The sequence below is a fragment of the Echinops telfairi genome, unplaced genomic scaffold (genome assembly GCF_000313985.2).
Source record: "Echinops telfairi isolate 266 unplaced genomic scaffold, ASM31398v2 ScPeMD7_1713;HRSCAF=2227, whole genome shotgun sequence".
Classification (NCBI taxonomy): Eukaryota; Metazoa; Chordata; class Mammalia; order Afrosoricida; family Tenrecidae; genus Echinops; species Echinops telfairi.
The window spans coordinates 6,972,324-6,994,700 of record NW_022105611.1 but is presented as its reverse complement, the minus strand read 5'-3'; the positions used below and the strand labels follow the sequence as shown (position 1 = coordinate 6,994,700).

The window sequence follows — 22,377 nt, the reverse complement described above, 5'->3', positions numbered from 1 at the left end:
GCAAGACCACCAACCTTTAGGTTAACAGTTGCATGTGAATGGCTTGTGCCATCTAGGGACCTCTATTGTATCATATCACTGTCTAAATTCTACCTTGAATTATGATTGTTAGTCTGAAGGTGGAAGAGAAAATTCAGTCTGTATTCAGTGGGCTTTCAGGACTGGAGTGAGGCAAAGCCAAGGAAGGGAATAAAGGGAAAAGACTAACTCATGGTATGGTGATGATTATACAATTCTTTTTAATATGATTGAATTATTGAATTCTATGATATGTGAATTGTAAGCCAATAAAATTATTTTTTTAAAAGAGACACACCATGGTAGGTGCTGAACTAGATTAAAGCAGACACAGGGCCCACAGTTCTTGAAGGCAAGGGCTGTGCCTAACTCACCATTGAATGGCACATGCTGGGCACCTAATAAATAATAACATATCTCCTTTCTTGACGCCTGTTTTGTGGTATATCAGCTGTAGACAACCATCATGGAGGACCATACAAACTTGCTTCTACCAGTTCTCTGCTATATACTCAGTGCCCTGCGCTTGCTTGACTCAGTAAATTCATGGTGAACAAATGAAAGAAAGAATGAATGCATGTCGGAGAATAGCCCCCTTTGCTGTGGGCCCAGTTTTACACACCCTATAGGACATCATTAGGTCTTTGTGGAGTCACCCACTCTTTCTCTAAAGGCCATAGTTGCAAAGTACCACAAATACATCACAAAAGTATCATTAAACCCGATGCTCTCTTTTGTTCCCCACTCCCTAAAAATTCACATTAACACAAATGAGCACTACTTGCAGGGTGTGTCTTCCCAGCTGCACTGGAAAAACAGACCAGCGGAGGGTTTATATTAAAAAGACACAAATTCTGAGTCAGATGGAGTTGGGCAAGTCCACTTTGGAGCTGGGTGATTTTGAACTTAAGTTTTTGGAATCTCAATTTCTTGACCTCTAAGGGCTCCTGTAATTAAATGTCAAGCATCCAGCATAACAATGGTTCTTTGTAACAATGAATTGGCAACTTCTTTTTTGGGAAGAAGGTCTAGACTTTAAACACTTAATTAAATGCATCATGATAAATGGAGAAAAGATTAATGTTGTCCATCAACACTTATGGAAGTGGCAGTCAAGAAATTAAGCGATATATTGCATTGAGCATATTGCTTTAAAAAGGTGTTAAATAGCAAAGATGTAACACTAAGATAAGACAAAAACTATGGTATTTTCTTTTTAACAGTTTTTTGGTATGTCATATACACAGTACACACTTCAATAGTTTAATTGCTCACTCATAGCAAGGAGAATTATACAATCATTACCATTATCAATTTTAGAACATTCCCCCCACTGCCAGCTATGGTATTTTCTATCAACTCCTATGCATGCAGAAGCTGGACAATAAATAAAGAAGACTGAAAAAGAATTGATGTTGTGGTAATAATTTCTTTTGTAAGAATTAATACCAGACTAGTTCTAAGGAGTTGGAGATAGAAGATGTCCCAATGTCCACCTCTTCCAAGATACTCCATCCCCCCTGCCCTCCACTTCTCCCTTGAGAATATTCCCTTGTGCCCTGGTGGTCTGCAATTCACTGCAATGTCCCACCGAAATGCATGAAAGGTTGAGGACGTGCCTCACATGGTGGTGGGCGCTTTCATGCAAATTCTGGGGCAGACAGAGGTGAGGCAAACCAGGATCCAGAGGCAGAAGTAAAAAATGTCCAAAAGCCACGGCCGGTCTTCTAGCTTTTTCCAGAGCTCAGACAAACAAAAGCGATTTGGCTTTCCAGGTGAGGAGAAGAATGTGTGGAATTGTATAGCAACACCATTACCTATCCAAGGAAAACAGTGTGGCCTGGTTCATGCCTGCTTGTAAGGTGGAATCTTAAAGAGGTCATCAGGGAAACACAGTGTGTGGCCTGATTCACACCCTCTACTGAGGTCAGGTTTTAATCCTATCCTATTCCTATTTTTTAGTAGAGAATGTCCTCCAAGATGGGACTATAGCTTTAAAAATCCAGAATCATATCACAAAATGAATTATGGCTAGAAAAGCCATCTAAATCAGCTATAACTTAGACATATTTGAATTTCTGTATTGCTGAAGAATAATGAATATGCATACCACGGTCTGCCAGAAGTTCTAACCTATCTGCCTTGGAAAAAGTACAGCAAGATATTCCTTAGAAGCAAGAATGTCAAGATTTCCACCTCATGTATTTTAGACATATTATCAGGAGGGACCAGTTACCAGAAGGACATCATGCTTGGTAAAGTTGAGGGCAATGGAAAAGAAGGAGACCCTCAATGAGATGGAGTGACACACTGGCTACAAAAATGGGTCCAAACCTAACAAAGATCTGAGGATCGCACAGGCCTGGGCAGTGTTTCATTGTGATGTGCGGGATTCAGAACCAACTTCACAGCATCTATCAACCCCTACAACAACCATCTTCAAGCCAACAGGAAGGCTCAGAGAAAAGAGCTGCGACTTTGTCCCTGGGGTCTGCTGAGCTGTGTGGAAATTTTGGTTTGTTGAGAGACTTTACAGAACACCAAGCTCTGGTGAATGTTAGGCAATGAGGTGTCCTTAGCTTCCAGAAATTAGACTTTTGACAGTGGAATCTGTGTGATCCCTCCAGTCCCCTTTATGGTGAGGACAGGTGGAGCATTAGCCCCATCCTGAAACAAACAGGGTAGAGAGATGTGAGTAGGCTCTAGCTACTCTGAGAGCAATAGCTCTTAGAAAACCTTCCTACCATTTGCCCTCCTCCCCCACGCCTGCTGCTGTAAGAAGGAGTCTGGAGTATGCGGAACAGGTTTTTTCTTTCATAGAAGAAACAGAATAGAGAGTACTCAATTTGGGGAGTGGGTTTCATATCTTGTCTTCATCATTTACTAAATGCATAGCCTTGGCCAAGTTCTCTAGCATCTCTGTGCCCCAGTTATCTCTTCTATAAAGTATAGCTTCGTTTAGTGTTTACTGAAAATCCACTCCGCACTAGACATTGATCTAGGTGCGAGAGATACAGTAGCAAACAAAACAGAACAAAGACTTCTCCCTGGAGTGTAGATATTTAGTGGGAGAGGATAATAATGTACCTACTCAATAGGACTGCTATACTAAATACATTGTCATGTGCTATTGAGTTGGTTCTGTATTAAGTGAATTAATGAAGGTGAATTATTTAATTGTTCATGGGGGCCCAGGTCAGTTTAGTAACCAATCCATCAGAGAGTAAAATGTTTTCCAGCCACTAATTTAGTGTTCTTGTTTTTTATATATAATTTTTGGCAAGAACTGCCTAGCTTTAAGCCTGTTATTATTTATTTTGTCTTATTTCTCCCATAATCAGAGCTTTGTTTACTAATGTGCTTTAAAGAATATTGCTTTCTTGATTCTCAGTGTTTCATATTTGATTTCTATTTACTAATTTCCACTCTTGTGATTATTATTTTCATCCTTCTACTTTTTTTTAGAAAGACCAACTTACTATTTTTTTCTAATTTATTAGGTTGTAAGTTAAGTCATTAATTTTCAGACTTTCTTCTTTACCAATGTAAAAATTTAAAGGTACATAACTCTTTCAGCTGTAAAACTCAGTATGAAATAATAATATTATTGCTTAGTTCTAAGTATTTTACAAAATAATTCCCATATGCTCTTAAATTTATTCTTTGAGTCATCAAGGAATGAATTTTTTTAACCACAGTGAATTTATTAAATTTTATTATTTCCTTCCTTGTGATTTCTTCTGCTTTACTTTGTTGTTCTTCCTCCAGCTTTTGAGTTGGGAATTGAATTTGTTTATATTTTTCATTTTTATTGATATAAATGTTTATGGATTTGAATGTTCCAGTGATGACCATTTTAAATATATCCCATTTTTATTATCATTATTTTTTTTAAATCCTGCAACTATTGTTTGAATTTTCCCTTATGCTCACTCCCACACCTACACATTAACATACACAAAGCCTGTATATTAATATATACAAACCACTCAGGGAAGGGGTGGAGTTAAACTGAACAGGCACGAGGAGCAAAGTGCAAACATTTACTAGTTGCACATACCAAGAATGTCACATGGAGACAGAGCACCCCCAGTGCTTCTAGGGCGGCTTTAGTTTTTGGAGAATTAGCATGGAGTCAGCGGCCCTGGGGAAGTGAGGGAATGTAAGACTACGGCGGCATGGGTGAATGCGTGGACACAGTGATGGATATATCTGTGGAAATATTAACTCAAGAATGAATGCACGGATGAGGCTATTCCAACTCATAGTGACCCTGGGTAGGTTCCCCCCACCCCCCATGAATGTGTATGGGAGCAGATAGCTTCATTTTCTCCCTCGGAATGGAGGGTGGGTTAAACTGACGATCTTGTGGTTAGCAGCCCAGCACTTACTCGCCAGTACCACCAGGAAACCATGAAAGCACTGCCTAACAGACCCAAACCAAACACACTGCCATCGAGTCAATTTTGCCCAATTCTAAAGGCCGTACCAGTAACATCTGTAGTCAGTGGGTATGGTCTCAAGAGAGTTCCTTTTCTTAGAGGAGGTCAGGGACATTTAATTGGACCTTTAATTGGACCTGAGCATGGACTAGTAAACCCTCTCAATCTTCAGTCTGCTGGGATAGGATGGGAGAAGAGAGGTTCTGGGGAGCTGGATGCTGGTTTACATTTTTCTCCAGTCTCCCATCCTTTTGTTTGACTCAGATGGATGCCTGGCAGGCCTAGGCCTCTGTGACCAACAGGTTCCCATTCTGATGGGAACACGAAGGAACCAGACGGTCAACAATTAGACATGGAAGGGTGATACTGGAAAACAGTTCTGCTCCGTCAAAGGCCAGACATACCAGAATAAGTCCCGATGTTCCTTCTTCTGAGCTTCCTCACATGTGGTTTCAGTTCATGGCCTTTAGTCCATTCTCACAGATAACTCTGGTGGCACACTGATGACTCATTGGGTTGCAAACCACAAGGCTGCTGGTTCAAACGCACCACCTTCTCCTTGGGAGAAAGAGGTGGCTGTCTGCTCCTGTAAAGATTTAAAACCTTGAAAACCTACCAGGCCAGTTCTACCCTGTCCTATAGGGCCACTTTGAGTCTGGATCAACTTGATGGCAGTGAATGAATGAGTTAACTGACAGCTAGCTGGAGTGAGAGCTTTCAACCCCTCCAACAACCAACTAACTAATCAGCCATAGAATATACTCATCCACCCCCATCATTTACTGTGTGTCCACCATTCCTAAAGCCATGCTCCAACCCCCTTTCCCAGGACTGCCAATCTAGTAGAGACATTACAGTGTCATCGACTGGAGTCTAGAAGAGAGGTTACAGAGGCATAGGCATACCTGAGGCAGGAATGATGGGTAAAGGGCATCTATTCTAGCCACTGCACACTTTAACCCCTCCACAAGTCTGCAATGTCTTTGTTCCCTCTCTGCTCTGCCTGTGAGATTAGAGTCAAAACAACAACCACAAGCTCTAAAGAGGTTCAAGACCACTGTAGAAGAGATGCCACAACAGTGCCTGCTTAGTTAGCAGTACACAGTCAATATGTTACACTATGTTTACAAGGAGAGAAGCCATTCCAGGCCAGCCTGGTCAGGGCAGCTTTCCCCAGAGAAGCCAGAACTAGAGTCGCCATGTTTCTGCCTCTAAGCTCTCCCATGCCCTGCCCATTTCTACTCAATAACTCCAAGAAGCTACCCTGGCTCCCTGTTGCTAACTGTACCAAATCCTGAATAAAATATCATATGGATCAGTCATTTTGAATCAATTTTAGCAGAATTCTTTAACCACTGAAATCTTGAAAAGAACCCCAATACAGAAAGCAATAGAAAACATTAAAGTGTTTTTTCACGTAGTTTGAACCTTTCATGGTTGGTGGGAAATATTCCATTTCTAATACACCCGATGCACCGTTCTAGAGTCCTGGGGCTCGGGGAGCTCACTTCAAATGCCTCAGGATTAGGTGGGTTAGTAAGGCTCTTTCTCCTCCTAAGCAGTGATCATTATGACCCTTTGCTTGGGTTTTGGCACCTGGCCCATTCCTGCTTAGCTCTATTTGGACCCTCCCAAAGCCCCCACCTGCCTGCAGTAGAGTCAACCTTCCAGGGTCTTCTGCACACTTCTTACCTTCCCGTGTTCTTACTTTCTTCAGGATCTATTTTCTAGGGGAATGCCCCCCCCCTTTTTTCTTGCTGCTTTTTCAAATTCATCCCCAAACATGTACAATTCCATCTCTTCCATGAACCTTTCTCTAACCAGGCATTCATCCCCGATGGCTCTTTCTTCTGAGTTTCTATTGAACCGAAAGGGAACATCTAATAACTGAACACCCATCTTTATTTTCTGCTATGATTTTTGTCTCCTCAGAAGATCTGGTGAGCCCTGGCTTGTATTTCTTTTGAAGTTCACATAGTTCAGTGGACCTCAGATTCATTCAGCTCTGCGTCCACCAGCCTGTGGGTTCCCTACTTCATCTTCCTGCTTCCTGCCAGTGTGCCTCTGCAGCTGCATGTGTCATGAGAAACCTTCAGCTTATCTCTTTCTCTATGCGCACACATATGAGAGCCACTGGTTTTGTCTCTCTAGCGCAGTGGTTCTTAACCTTCCTAATGCCGCGACACCTTCATACAGTTCCTCATGTGGTGGGGACCCCCCAACCATAAAATTATTTTTGTTGCTACTTCATAACTGTAATTTTGTTAACTGTTGTGAATTGGACAACCCCTGTGAAAGGGTTGTTCAACCCCCAAAGGGGTCACGACCCACAGGTTGAGAACCGCTGCTCTAGAGAATCCAGCCTAATACAGAGAAGAAAAATCTTCAACCTTCAGAACACTGTGGTCTCTGAGTTGTTACTCAGCCATTGGAGCTGATTAAACCAAAAGATTTCTCATATAATCAGGATGGCTAAAGTGTCCTCACCTAATTCTGTTTATGGCAGACACTGCTCATCAATCACGACACTCAGAGAGGCCTTAGAAGCTTACCAATCAGAGCTGGCACACAGAGTAACCATTGCCATTTCTATGAAAGATATCCTAGTCTAATCCTAAATTTCATTGAGAATTTTAAATTGTAACTTTCCATCAGACACAAGTCAGACCGTTGGAGTGAGCTATATTTTTAAAAAATTTCTACTGTCATGCCTTAGTGAACTAAATCATTCCCTCAACTGTAAATGCCCTCATTGAACTGACAACTTCCATCTATTTCAGTATTCTAGGTGAATATTCTCATCCCAGAATATTTCTTTCAGATATGAGACTTACATATAGACTTAGAGACTTAGCCAAATTTAGAGGTTGTAGCAGTTACATAATCTCCTGTCAACTTGCGAAGGGGTGGAGTCTAGCCTGTCAATCGTGTTGAAGCTTGAAGACCTCATTTGGAGGTGTGGCAGAGATAAATAGCTGACTGGAGGCCAGATGTAGACACTCCATGTCCAGACATTCCTGTTGACAAGCCACATGGAGCTATGCTGATAGAGCCAGAGCCCTAAAACTGGAGGAGCCACATAGAGACCCATGCCAGCATTGAGATGCTTCCACCACTAATGAGTCCACAAGACCCTCTACCCATGGGCCTTTGACCTTTCTGCATTCCATGTCATTGCATGGCTGCATGGGTCTAAAGAGGAATTTATGGACTAGTATTGACAGATGGGCTAAAATCGGACTTATGAACTTGATCTGAACTGGGCTGGGATGTTTCCTTAATGTACAATTGCTCTTTGATATAAAGTTCTCTCTTACACACATATAAGTGTCTATGAATTTGTTTCTCTAGTCAACCCAGACCAAAACAGAGGTCAACTTGTTTGCAGTAGATATAAAAGAAGAGCCTTTGAATGAAAAGTGAGTTAGGGACAGAATGAGTTCTTATTTTTCTTTTGATGTTGGTCCACTATGCCTAACACCTTGTCTGGCACATAGCAGGAATTTAGTTAGTCTTTGATTTAATATGACACATTTCCTTGTCCAAATATGTAGCTGGGCTATTTTCTCTGCATTTCTAGATGATATCTTCCTACATCAAAACCCACTGCCATTGAGTTGTTTTCTCTGCATTTCTAGATGATATCTTCCTACATCAAAACCCACTGCCATTGAGTTGTTTTCTCTGCATTTCTAGATGGTATCTTCCTACATCAAAACCCACTGCCATTGAGTTGTTGCCAACTCATCACAACCCTTATGTAGGATTTCTGAGGCTGGGTGCATTTGAACTACTCACCTTGTGGTTAGCAGTCCAATAGTTACCTGACAGGCCCACCAGGGCTCACTTCTTCCTAAACCAGAGGGCCGTGGAAAAAATTCCATTATCTTTTCATTCCATTTTCCTACAAACTTTTTGTAGCCCCCTTGTTGATAAGACTGGCTGTCCCCCCACCCCCCTTTTTGTCTTTTCCAGGTTGGACTGGGGAGGTCTTCAGTGAACCATGCCTCCTGGTATTACAGTCTTGGGCTTTATCTTTTCCTGGATTGTGGGCTAAATTAACTAGCAGAATATGATGGAAGTGATATGGTTCCAGTTCCAGATGTCATCCTTAAGAAGGCCTGATAGCTCTCACTTTTGGCTTCTTGGAAGCCCTGGGTTACCATGCAAAATGTTTGGCTACTGAAGAAAAGGGACCGTTAGGAGAAAGCATGTAAACAAGGAGAAATCCTAAGACTATCTGGAGAGAGGAGCATGAATTTTCCAGTGTCCAAGTTTCCCAGTGTCCCAACCTACCCCCACCACCTCTCCCAGTCTCTCAGCTGAAAGCAGTTATATGGTGATGGCTGGAAAACTCAGCTAAGAACCAACCCAAGTGAGTCAGTTCAGATTGCAGATTCACGAGCAAATAAAATGTACTAAGCCACTCGGATTTGAGTACAGTTTGTTACTCCAACAATAGATAACTGACACGGGATGTATGAGGGGGCACCCCCCCAAAAAAATCCCCCCAAAACAAACACCAAAGTAAAACAAAAAAACCTGGAATTGCACTGGGTGGAACGGAGCTTACTTAGTACCCATTTTTCCTGCTAGGTGAGCACCGAACAACTCACTCTGAGTTAGTGCACCCAGTGGCATCTCCTGGGAGGTTCTCTGTGGTCATAGTAATTTTTTATAAATCATTTTATTGAGGGCTCGTACAACTCATATCACAATCCATACATCCATCCATTGTGTCAAGCACATTTGTACATTTACTGCCATCATCATTCTCAAAACATTTTCTTTCTACTTGAGCCCTTGGTATCAGCTCCTCGTTTTTCCCCCTCTCTCCCCATGCCTTCCTCCCTCATGAACCCTTGATAATTCATAAATTATTATTATTTTGCCATGCCTTACACTCTCTGATATCACCCTTCACCCACCTTTCTGTTGTTCCTCCCCAGGGAGGAGGTTATATGTAGATCCTTATAATTGGTTTCCCTTTTCTACCCCACATTCCCTACTCCCTCCTGGTATCACCACTCTCACCACTGGTCCTGAGGGGTTCATCTGTCCTGGATTCCCTGTGTTTCCAGTTCCTATATCTGTACCAGTGTACATCCTCTGGTTAGCCGTATTTGTAAGGTAGAATTGGGATCATGATAGTGGTGGGGAGGAAGTATTTAAGTACTAGAGGAAAGTTGTATGTTTCATAGTTGCTACACTGCACCCTGACTGGCTTGTCTCCTCTCTACGATCCTTCTGTAAGGGGATATCCAGATGGGCTTTGGGTCACTACTCGGCACTCCACATCATTCACAATGATATGATTTTTTGTTCTTTGATGCCTGAAACCTGATCCCTTCGACACCTCATGATCACACAGGCTGATGTGCTTCTTCCATATGGTTTTGTTGCTTCTCAGCTAGATGGCTGGCTTGTCTCCTCTCTACGTTCCTTCTGTAAGGGGATATCCAGATGGGCTTTGGGTCACTACTCGGCACTCCACATCATTCACAGTGATATGATTTTTTGTTCTTTGATGCCTGAAACCTGATCCCTTCGACTCCTCATGATCACACAGGCTGATGTGCTTCTTCCATATGGTTTTGTTGCTTCTCAGCTAGATGGCTACTTGTTTATCTTCAAGCCTTTAAGACCCCAGATGCTATATCTTTTGATACCTGGGCACCATTAGATTTCTTCACCACCTTTGCTTATTCACCCGCTTTGTCTTCAGTGATCGGGTCACAGTAAATTTTATCATGAAAGCAATTTCACTTGAACCTCGTTTTTTTGTGATGGCCGATTTAAGAGAACAGCGCGTGTCTGTGGAATTTTGTTTCCTGCTTGGGAAAAATGCTGCAGAAACTGTTGTAATGTTGAAGATAGCTTATAAGGACAGCACTATGTGAAAAACTCCAGTATTTGAGTGGTTTTTCTCATTTCAAAGAAGGTGAAATATTGATTGGTGACAAATCTCGCTCTGGACACGCGTGAACTTCTTAACTGTATGAAAATGTCGACTCATCGTGCATGTGGAGTTCATTCCACCAGGTCAGACTGTTAATCAAGCTTTATATTTAGAGGTTCTGAAAAGATAGGCTAATAGTGTGTGACAAAAATTCCTGATTTGTGGCAGTTGGGGGACTGGTTTTGCCACCATGACAATGAACCTGCTAACACAGCCATCTTAGTGCACCAGTTTTTGGCAAAAACCAGTATGCCTCTCTTGTCCCACACACCTTACTCACCTGATCTCACTCTGTGAAACTTCTTTTTGTTTTCATGAATGTAGAGAGACCTGAAAGGGCAGCGATTTGACAATGTAGAAGAGGCGAAGAAAAAAATAAGAGTTGCTGTCAGCCATCCAAACAGATGAGTTTGAAAAATGTTTCCAAGAATGGAATTGCAGATTTGACAAATGTATTAAGTGCAATGGAGAGTACTTTGAAGGTGATGAAGTTGTTTTGTAAAAAAAAATTAAACACATAACTTTGGGGAAAAATTCATTTATTTTTAATTTTTAATTTTTGGTACCCCACCGTATACCTTGGCCCTACTGATTATGGTTCAAAGGACAGTCTAAAATTTTATCTTGTTGTGCTCTGCTTTGTATAAATATAAATTCCTTTGCTATCAATCTGATCAGGATACAACTGTATTTGAAGCGAAACCCTTAGGGGCATGTTCCAAACATAAAGGCAGAAGGAAATGTGAACAGGAGCAGAGGGGATGTGGACTCGGGGGAATTCCATGTATACTGAGGTGATATAGCATATGTGTGTGCCTTGGAAAGGGCAGATGCTCACAGTGAATTCAACAGGTGGCAATTAAGGACCTAGACAGTAGTTGGGATCAGAAATCAGAGGTCCATGGCCGTCTGGATGGTTCTGGAAACCAGATCCTTCTACAATGAATTCAGTGGTGATCCCCACTATGTGAACTTCCAGTGTTGAGTCCAGGATGTGTGTGTGTGTATGTGTGACACTGAAAAAGAGAGGGTGATATATGGAGAGAGGATAGACACAAAGACAAAGAGAAACACAGAGAAAGATAAATAGAAAACCAGAGAGAGAGAGAGAGCATCTGAAAGAAGCAAATCTTTTTGGAGCTAAAAGGTAGATGAACCCTTTGAAAAGTTGGGGTTTCTTAACTATTATTTTCATTCTTCTTCATCATTTTTGTGTTAGCAGCATAGGAGTCTCTACATTTAGGCTTTGAAGAAATGGGGGCAAAGGAAGTGCTTCCTTCTCCTGGTCTGCATCAGAGCTGAAGCTGCTGCTGCTACCACGTTTCTGTCCAGCCCAGGTTAAATATCAGCTAGATTAGGGCTCCCTGTCCAAACATGAAACAGCTGATGTCCATCCATCCTCATGTAAGTAAAGGAGCCTTGGGAGTGCACTGGCTATACACTCGGATGCTAAGTGACTCCACCAGCCACTCCGCAGGAGAAAGAGGAGGGAATCTACTTCCATAAAGACTTACAGCCTTGGAACCCCATAGGACAGCTCAGCTTTGACCTCTAGGGTAGCAACCAAGCTACTGTAAGTAACACTTTAAAAAACAATTAGGTGGAAGTCATCAGGAAGAGCCTGTTTCAGCAGGATGTCATGCTCAGGTGCAAGCTCCTTGAGCCACCGATGGCAGGAAGAGCCAGCAGGAATCATGGAATGACTAATCTTTGCCATAGGAACCTAGGAATGGCCCTCAGAATAGAAGACTCTGAACAGGACAAACGTAACCACCTATTGCTATGGCTCATGGGCTTAAGCGGAGATTCCTTCTGCCTTACTGGTCTTCCCTGTAGCCCAGTTCCGGAGAGTAACCTTGTCTTAGCAAGTTTGTTTCTGACCCCCACATCGGAAGACACTCCCGGAAAAGTGAGTAAGGGCAAGAAGGTGGAACATTTTATTAGCAGGAGGTTTGGAAAGAGACAAGAAAGTTGAAGGCAGGGTCAGTGTTTCCCAAGGTTCTTTCTTAAAATACATTGCCTCTGGTTTGAAGGCCCCGACTCACTCTTAGGCCCAGGCATTCCACTTTGGGGCTACATATCCCCAAGAGTGCTTGGGAGAACAACACACTTCCCACCTACAGTTTCCACAAGAAACATCTGCTTTAGCTTATTTGCAAGTCAAAGCCATGAACTGTCACTACATCATCTTTTCCACCTGATGCATGCCATTCTGAGCTTTCACCCCTGGACTGCCTGTGTGTCTGCAAAGCTGTGAAGTGATTTTGATGATAATTTGAAGAGCCTTATATCCTAATTTATTTAACCTTCTCACATCAATAGCAAGATTCTCTGTGAGGATTCAAGGAATGACTACTCATTCATCAGATAAGCAGTGAACCTTGGAACCCAGGAAGCAAAATATAAATCTAGGCTCTCAATGTCAAAGTCATTCCCTTCTCTTTTCATCTCTTCGTTCACAGGGAACTCAGCATTATAGGAAGCAGTCTAGACTCAAAATCAGCCGACCCAGGTTGAACTTCCAGTCCTGCCAGATACTAAGTGACCTGGGTCAGTTCCCTTAACTATGTTCCCTTAACATTGCCTCCGTTTACTCTTCACCAATGTGACTAATAATACTTTCTTTGCCAATCACACAGGGTCTTATGAGGTCAGGATAGAATACTGGGGTGGGAAGGTATTCTAAAGAGCATCTGACGGTTGAAATTCCCTTTTATAGACACTACCCATATGTCTAGCTTGGACTCTTTCTGGTACAGGGAATTCACTCTCACAGAGTCCGGTGCACTGTGATAGCTCTGCCCACTCCCAAAGCCAACTCAAATTAGACTTGATGGGCTGTCTTGGTCAGAGGAGCACTCTTTGCAGCCTGCTGCTCTGGTTCAAGTGGCTGAGTTCCAGTAAGGGAGGACTTTGCCAAGGATAGGCCGGCCCATAACCTGTCACTCTTGTGACAGCAAGAATGGCTGGAGATTTTCAAGTGAGAAGGGAAAATGTTTGGTCTACAGAGGCCTGCCGAGTTCCTGAGACTCACACTGGCTGGAAGCCCAGCAGCATGTCAGCCACGGTAGGGTGAGATGTGGCCACAAAGACAGGCAAATGGGGCAGGAGTTGCCAAGGGTGCACACCCCAGTGGGAGCTGACACCTCATAAATCCTGCGAGTCCAGAGCCGGTGTGGTCTGCTATCGTGGCTCACTGGCCCTGCGTGGTCCTGACTGAGAAGTGACGAAATGATAACTAACGTGGAAGCAGCTTTCCAAAGCGATTTTGTCAGAAAGGTAGACTTCTTCCCTCCACCATCCTTGCAACATTCGTTTTCGTGGTTAGAACCCAGAGTCCTTAAGAGGTTTCCCCCCCGGGTGCATCAGAGACGTGACCTCCAGGTCACAGAACCTCCAGCCTTCAGCCACCAACTGTGTCCTTTTTCTCTCCACTTCTGAAGAGTCTTCCAGAGATGAGCCTAAGAGCATGGGGTGAAGTCTGCATGTTTAGACAACCCTGAAGAGCTCACATTGATGGCCTCTTGTTTGTGGATCTATGAAAATCAACGCTGACTTTAACGCTGATATCTCTTTCACACAGAATAGACGGACCCACTTACTTGTCTGTTACAGCCTTCATGAACTCATCTAGCAGCTCATCATAGTCTTTCCCACGCACGCGCTGGTGCTTCAGGCCGATATACAGAGGGTCTCTGAGCAGCTCCTGGAACAGACAACATCCACTACTGAGTTCCCTCTTCGGGGCTTCCTCCTCTCCCTACCCCACCCTCTTCTTCCAGCAGTTTCCTTAAGCATCCTGCTTCCTTTTGAAGGCCCAAATGTTGGGATAAAAGAGTGAGAATCTGGCTGGGGACTTAGGGGTCCCCTCTGGAAAGATCTGAAGAGTAAGCCATTTGTCTGAGTGTGAACGCCCACACGGGTCACCACTTTATGTACCAAGGTTGCTTTAAGCCAGGTACACCTCTCTCAAACACAGCCTTCCATCAGATTTTGGGTTTATTTCAGGCTTTCTCATCAGCACCTATTGACATTCTGACCCAGAGGAGGTTTTGATGTAGCGGGGACTGTTCTATGCACACTAGGTCCCTTGCCGCATCCACTAACCATTAGCTACCTCTGGTACCTTCCCGAGTGACGAGAATACATCATACTTCTGGCCATTGTGAAATGCTCCAAACAACAACATTAAGGTTGGGGGCTCGCAGTAAAAGTAGAGAAAAGGATATGGTGTCTTGGGGAAATGGAGTCATTCCACGTGGTAAGGTTTTAGGGAATCAGTTTTTGGATCTAAGTCACCATGAAAATGTGCACTCTCATCCTAAGTGCTGCTGTACGACAAAGCGTGTCAGGGGCTCTGCCGTCCAGGGTCCTCGAGTCAAGCCGCACCTCCACCACTAGAAAGCTATGTGATCCCTGTTAAGCCTTCGGATAGGGACAGACTACCAGCTGCACAGGGTGACGGTGATGACTAAAGGAAATCATAGTATCCATGAATAAAAATGTGCAATCTGGTATCCTGCTTTTGCATATATATGCATCTTCATTGGTTCAAATGACACATATATACACAGCCATCTGCACAAAAGTGTAGGAGCTGAGTTTTAAGTGAAAAAAGCAGGATATGAAATCACACAAATGTCATAATTACAATGATCTGAAACATACATGTACATTCTGGAAAGGCAAACACAAAAGTGAAAAAAATAGAATAGCTTTTGACATTTGTGGAAAATATTCACACTTTCGTTTCATTTAGTATTCATTTTTTTCAGTTCTTACAGTGATTAAAAGGGTACATGGAGTGCTATAATTTTCGGCATTTCCAAGTCAGTGGTATCCCTGGTACAATTAGGCAGCATAGCGTGTGCTCTGGACTGTTGGCTGCCGATGCTGCTTCTGGGGCACATTCATATTCTCCAGCAGTACTGAAAAATCCTGGGATTTTCCAACAATCTCTCAGTTCGCCAGCAATAAAGATCAAGGGCCATTAGTTAAGAGTGAGTATAAAAGCTATAAGCAGTCCTTATAATATATATATATATACATATATATTTTAAAAACTTGTAATTTAATAATAAAATATTTAATGCCCCAAATTCTTAAACAATAAGAATATGTACCCTCCCTGCCAAAGTCAGAAAGTTTCTATATGGAATTGCTGCTGAGAAAGACTTTCCTGTAAGTATTTTTATACTGCTTTCACTCATCTGAGCCTTCTAATGACCTTGACTAGTCTCATCTCTGCTCTACCAATTGGAAGGTGGGCATTTAAAGTTTAAATAGCTGGCCCAAGCTCACACAGCCAGAAAGTGGCTAAGCTGAGAATAAGAATTTAGAATTAGAATTTAAAATAGATAATAAATATATACACAAGGGCAAGTAAAAAAGTATTGCTACCAGGGTTTATTCCACAGAAAGCTCATTTAAATAAGTCTCTGAGATCAGTGGATGGCTGCAGGCAAGCTATTTCAGTAGAATACCTGCCTTATTCTTGCTAGGATGCCTTCAAGGGAGAAAAAAACGAGAAGAATATGTTCTAGAATTGATGGCGGTGATAACTATACAACTCTTATTGATACTATTGAACTATTGAGTTGCATGACATGTAGATGAGGTGCCAATAAAACAGTTTTAAAAATGATCCTATCAAAACAGTAGCTTCTGAAGGATTCTGCCTAATCCGTTAAATTCAAGGCAAAGATGTTGGCTCAAAGGATAAAGCAACTGTTCTTTTGGAATTGCAAAAGGTGAATCTTAGCGGATTTTCTCAAAAGACATGGGACATTTATGGGGGCCTATTATACCTGATTTAAAGTCAGGAAAGGTATGGATCAGGGTTGTATCCTCTCACCATCCTACTCACACACTGTGCTGGGCAAGTCATCAGAGAAGCAGGGCTACATGAGGAAGAACTCAGCAGAGGATTGGAGGAAGGCGTGAGAACAACCTTGGGTATGCAGATGCTACAACCTTGCTTGCTGAAAGGGAAGACGACTGGAAGCATCTCCTGATCATGATCAAGGATTATAGTCTTCAGACAATCCATCCTGGAAGAAGTACAGCCAGAATCCTCCTTAGATGCAAGGATGGTGAGACTTTGCCACAGGTACTTTGGACATGTTATCAGGAGAGACTAGTCTCTGGAAAAGGACATCATGCTCGGTAAAGTACAGGGTCGGCAAAAAAGAGGACGCTCTTGGCAAGATGGACCGACCCGATGGACCCAAACATGACAGTGATTGTGAGGCTGGCACAGCACCGGCTGTTCCTTGTCTGTTGTGCATGGGGACCCCTCTGAGTCAGAACTGACCGCATGGTACCTCACAGCAACTTTATGAAGGAGCTTCAAGAAAATGGAACATTATATTGGTGACTAAAAGGCCAGGAAAGTTGTGTGGAGGAATTTCCCTCATCATGACAAGGTACTTGTTCATCCTTTGAGGGTAGCCAGGGCTCATCCTACGGGAATTTTTTCTTTTTCTTTTAAATCTTACCCCATCTAACCTACAACTCTCATCTTGCTCCTGAAGACTTCCTTTTGCTCTCAGACTCAAAGAACATTGAAAAGGAACATGACTTGAGTCCCTTGCAAGGCCAAAGTGCTGGTTTGAGATGGTGTGAGTCAAAGAGTGCTTCCAGGAAGAGTTAAAAAGATAGAAACACGTCTTTGGAAATGGATTGTGCTAGCGGGAGGATATGTTGGGAAACAATAGTCTCACATTTAACAAATGTTCCTGTGCTTTCTAAGCAATGCTTTTTGACTTACTTATGCTAAAAAATTATTTGCTTGCTTGCACTTAAAAATTAAAAGGGTGCTCTGTATCTTTATTTGCTAAATTTGACAACTTTATCAGGAGGAACAGAAGACACTTAGGAGTTGAGAGGCAGCATGCTATAGAGGAAAGGCCACCCCCTAGCTAGGCGACAATGGTCAGGATGTCCCCCAAGACTATCTCCTGGACTTGGACTCAGAAAGGACTTCGGGTTTTGTATGTGGGCAGACCAGGATTTGAATTCAGGCTCAGCCATGGCACTAGGTGTGTGACTTTGAGTAAAGTATTTAATTCCCATCTGCTTACTCTTCCCTTTCTGTCAAATGGAGATAAAATGGTCTCTACTACATACTGCAAGCTCTCTGAGAAAAAGACCTGCTCTTGATCCATCTTTGTCTCCTCAGTGATTTGTACAGGGCCAGAACATGTGAGGCCCTTAGAAATATTTAAGAGGGAAAAATATCCATGTGAATTACATGAATCATGGGACTGAGCTAAGGAGAGCAGAATCCAGACTGACAGACATCTGAGACACCATGTTCAATGAGCTGCCCAAGATCACACAGAACCTCGGTGAGAGCAGTAGTCGGAAGTTCATGGCTTTCCACAGGCTGAGAGCACGTCCAGAAGGGCGCCAGGCTCGTTCCCCGCTGAGCCCTTCTATCAGGCTAGGGTGCCTGGCACCTGATAGCACCCGAATGCTTTACCACTGTTAGTTTTAACCAGTTTCCTTTAAAATTTAATAGGTCTATGGTTATAATCGAGGCTAAGGTATTTAGCCAGAGCAGGTGAACCACACTTTCTCCTCTTCCGTGGGAGGTGACCGTTGGGTGTGCTCTCGGACTGTTTCCTTGGCTTTGCCTTCCTATGGTTTATCTCAGAGACAACATTTCTCTTCGTTCACCAGACCATTGCACTGTGGACTGAAGCTGGGAGAACAATTAACTCTCTGAGCTGGAAAAATATTTACATTGTGTAGCAAAAAATGCACTAACATCTAAGTCAGAGAGCATCTGCCGTTCGGGACGGATGTCATGGGAATGGATTCACACTGTAGACTCTTAATTATGGGGCATATAATCCCTAGACTTTTTTGAGGGGTGGGTGGGGACTCAGTCAAACCCAGGAGAAAGTAAAGCTCATGTGTCTGAAGCGTGCGTGCCTCAGAAGGCACCCTGTAGAGAATGCGGAATACTGATTAGTTGAACTGATGATACTCTTACAAGGTGGAAGTGGCTCTGTCCCTGTGACTGACCCCAGTGTCCTCACCAATCCATTCACCTCCCCCAGCTCCATTTTTGTTTCTGTGTTGGTCTCTCCAAGGAGACCCAACACCCTGCTCCACCAGCTTTCTCAGCACAGCATCTCCTTGTGGTGTGAATTCAGAGGCTCAAGGCTTCTGCTGGGAGAAGACTTCCAGGGCAGGAGAGACAGGTCCATGAGCTCTCCCCGCAGACTTGTAGCCCAGCATGGACTGAACACTGGGCTTTGAGGCCATTCTTGGGGAAGCCATGTTCCTTCCGGAGTCTCTCCTTTGCTTTGTAAGGGAGGGCACAGAACCAGACAGTAGTTCAGGTCCCTTCCAGCTCAGACAGAATATCCCTGAGGACACAATGGTCATGTGCTCAGCTGCTAATGGAGTGGTCAGGGGTTCGAACCCACCAGGTCACTCTGCAGAAGAAATGATCTGAACATATGCTTTTGGGTGGGCTCTATATTACAGCCCACAAGACTCGATGGGGGCAGTCCTCCTATGATACAGGGCCACCGTGAATCCGATGCCATATCTTAGGGTATGGACGGGATGTCATACAGCAACCACCCACAGCTTGGACAGCCTGGGACTCTGTCGGGCCCCAAGTAGATAAAACAAGATGCACAAACCACTCCACACACAGCCCTGATGGTGGGCTGACAGCGTGCTTGCTCTCCCACATAACTCCCCTGCCCACTTGGCTCAGGAACTTAACATAGATGTCCCTTCCTCGTGGGATCATCGCCCCCAGATATTTACTTTTCCAAACCTCTTGGGGTGGGCAGGTGAAAGTGACTCAGAGCTTCAGGGTTGTGGAAAGCAGATGTTTTCCTTCAACAGGAAATCTGGAGGGCTGTTTTCTTTGACTCCTGTCACCTCTGGAGTTTTTATAGAGACATACATACAGATGGTCTAGTTATTCTGACACCCAAATTCCTCACAACAGCCTCCTCCCTGCATTGACATATGAGGTGGAAGTTGCAATGGATTGATTTTGTGTTTTTGTTGTTTAGCTGTAAGGTGTGAGAGATCACATAGTGAATGTATTCGGAAAGGGATAAATCTCCACCTTCCGCAATGAAACAGGATTTACTGTCCTGGCTTTCTCAAAAGGAGCTGGGTGCTGCTGTGGTTTGGGATTGGGCTGCTAGGAGGTTCACTCATCATCTGATGCACAGGGAAAACATGAGGCTGCCGGCTCCCGTAAAGACGCTTAGTCTGGGGAACCTGCAAAGCAGCGGTTCTCAACCTGTGGGTCACGACCCCTTTGGAAGTCGAATGATCCTTTCACAAAGGTCGCCCAATTCACAACAGTAGCAAAATTACAGTTATGAAGTAGCAACGAAAATAATTTTATGGTTGGGGGGTCACCATATCATGAGGAACTGCATTAGAGGGTCGTGGACTTAAGAAGGTCGAGAACCGAACCGCTGCTCTAAATGGTCTCTGTGAGCCAGAACGGACTCGACGGCAGTGGCGCTGGGTGGGGTGGGAGGGGGGAAGTTCTTGAAATGGGCCTGGAGGAGGCGCGGCTTCTTAAAAATGGGAAGACGTTACACAAAGCATCCATCAGAACAAAGGCCAGTTGAGTTGCTCTGGAGTTGTTTCTGACTCGTAGTGACCCCCTGGCTGTCAGAATAGCATTATGCTATACAACATTCTCAGTGGCTGATTTTTTTTTGGAAGTGGACCAGGCCTTTCTCCTGAGGCACCTCTGTGCGCATTTGATCCTTCCAGCTAGTAGCAGAACATGAATCATTGACACCACAATAGCAGCAGCACACTCTGACTTTCTATTGAGTAGCCATTGAACCTGGACTATGTGAAGCCCTAACTCTCTTCACCTTGATCACATAGTCCCTCACAAACCTGTGTCCCCTGGAGCAGAGTGTCATGTTGAAAATAAGCAGTTCTGGAGTCAGAGATCTGGGTTCAAACCCCAGCTCTGAGCCTCATACCTGCAGTAAGTAGCTGAACAAGCTGCAGCCTCAGCTTCCTCATCTGTAAAACGGGGAGCAGATGACCTCATACAGATGCTGTTCTTAGAAGAGATGAGTGCTATAAAGGGCTATCACCATGCCTGGCACATTGCTGGTATTCCACAAAGCGCCGCTGTTCCTATTCCTACTGAACTAGGGGAGAGCTGCTTTCTTTTATCCTGGTGGTGTGGCCAGCCAGGTCTGGGGCATGTTCTGTTTTCTCCTTACTGGATCCTGGCCAGTCCTGCCCTGTGGAGGGGCTGATCTGATGGGAGGGAGCATGCCCAGGAGAGAGAGGGGGCTCTAGAGACCTAAAGCAGGAGCAGGAGAAGCAGACATTTGGCGTAGATGTAACACACCAGCCATTAAAATGATAAATGAGGTGACACCGTTGAAACACCTGACGACTAGAATATTCTATCCAGGCCTGGCTCTAATTTATCCCCCTCACGCCTAGCAGAATATTTGTCACCTGTGAATACTCAATAAACTCTGGTAAGTAAATGAGGAGAGAATGCTCACAAAATAATATGAACTGAAAAAATTAGAACGGAATTGCAGGCACATGAGGATTGTAGCTAGGTAAAAGCTCCATTTATGTGCATGCATGGAGACATATGTAGCATTGAGGGCAACATCTCATTTCCTTTCTCTTTTAAGATTCTGAATAATAAGGTTCTTTTAGTAATAAAAATTCTAGAAATCGAGCAAGTATTGTATAAGGAAACATGGTGAGGCGACGCCAGGAATGTCAGAGTCGAACTCTGCTCCCCAGGGTTTTCAGAATGAGATCTCCAGGCCTCTCTTCCGAGGTGCCTTTGGGTAGACTTGAACCTCCAAATTTCAGTTAATGTGTTAACGAGTGGTGAGATTAAAATACTTTAACAACTGGTTCATTACCCTAATGACGGTTTTAAGTATATAAAAAAAGACGGGCTGAAAGATAGTTTATTATTTCATACAGTTAATACTTCAATAAGAAGATGCATGAGGATGACATCCCTGCACGGAGCTGCTAAGGCACAGAGAGGATGGTAGGGCTGACAACAGCTCAAGCCATGCTGTGCCCTCGCTGGAGCATGCCAAGATAGAGGACAATACTGGGGACACACGGCAGGGGGTGAGTCCCGGCTGACACTCCCCTCCCCCACAGTGGAGTGAACCAAGAAGGGAACATAACAGATCCGCAACAGGAGAAAAGCCAAGTCACAAAGCCCCTGAGGAGCCTCAAAATAGACTTCTGGCTAGGAGGGGCAGTTCCCAGAACCCTCCAGGACCAGTGAAGAGATAGTCATAAAGGTCAGCGAACAGACCTGGAACTATGTACGCTTTTTCTTTCTTCTTGCTAGCACTTTTTTCTATTTTTATTCAATCTTTAGTATTCTTTTTGTTTTGTCTTCGTCGTTGTTGTTTTGTGTAACTATATAAGATGGGCATGGGAAGCAAGCACAAGGAGAAAGCAACGGGACTTGTGGGGAGGAGAGGACGCCACAGACAGGACACAACTAGGGCGTTAAAATCAGCAACGAGGAGGACGTCGAGATCCTGGGGGGTTGGGGTAATGGCAACCTAGCTGAGAGAAATCACTAAGAGGCAGAAGAAGGGCGAGTGTGATGGTGGGGCAGGAGGAAGATAAGGAGGAAGATACACATTTTTATATGGCAAGCATTGAGGAAGTGGAGACTTTGGGCCTCTGTTTAAGGCCTCCCTCAACACAAGAACACGTTGTTCTAATAACCTGGCATTCTGTGATGGTCACCCTCCCAACATGATCACTGAAGACAAACTGGGTGCATAAGCAAATGTGGTGAAGAAAGCAGATGGTGCCTAACCATCAAAAGATACAGCACTTGGGGTCTTAAAGGCTTGAAGTTAAACGAGCGGCCATATAGCAGAGAAGCAACAAGCCCAAATCGAAGAAGCACACCAGCCTGTGTAATCATGAGGT

The 22,377-nt window shown here is 43.8% G+C and overlaps 1 protein-coding gene across 1 annotated transcript in view; it reads right to left on the bottom strand.

Annotated features, from left to right (window-relative positions):
* Positions 1–22,377, bottom strand: part of ME3 (malic enzyme 3) — a gene marked incomplete at its 5' end in the record, with an annotated part of 218,681 nt that overhangs the window by 48,355 nt on the left and 147,949 nt on the right. The window contains one exon of the mRNA XM_004708884.3: positions 14,022–14,125. Coding sequence (XP_004708941.2) covers positions 14,022–14,125 — 104 coding nt within the window. The remainder of the gene's footprint in view (positions 1–14,021; positions 14,126–22,377) is intronic.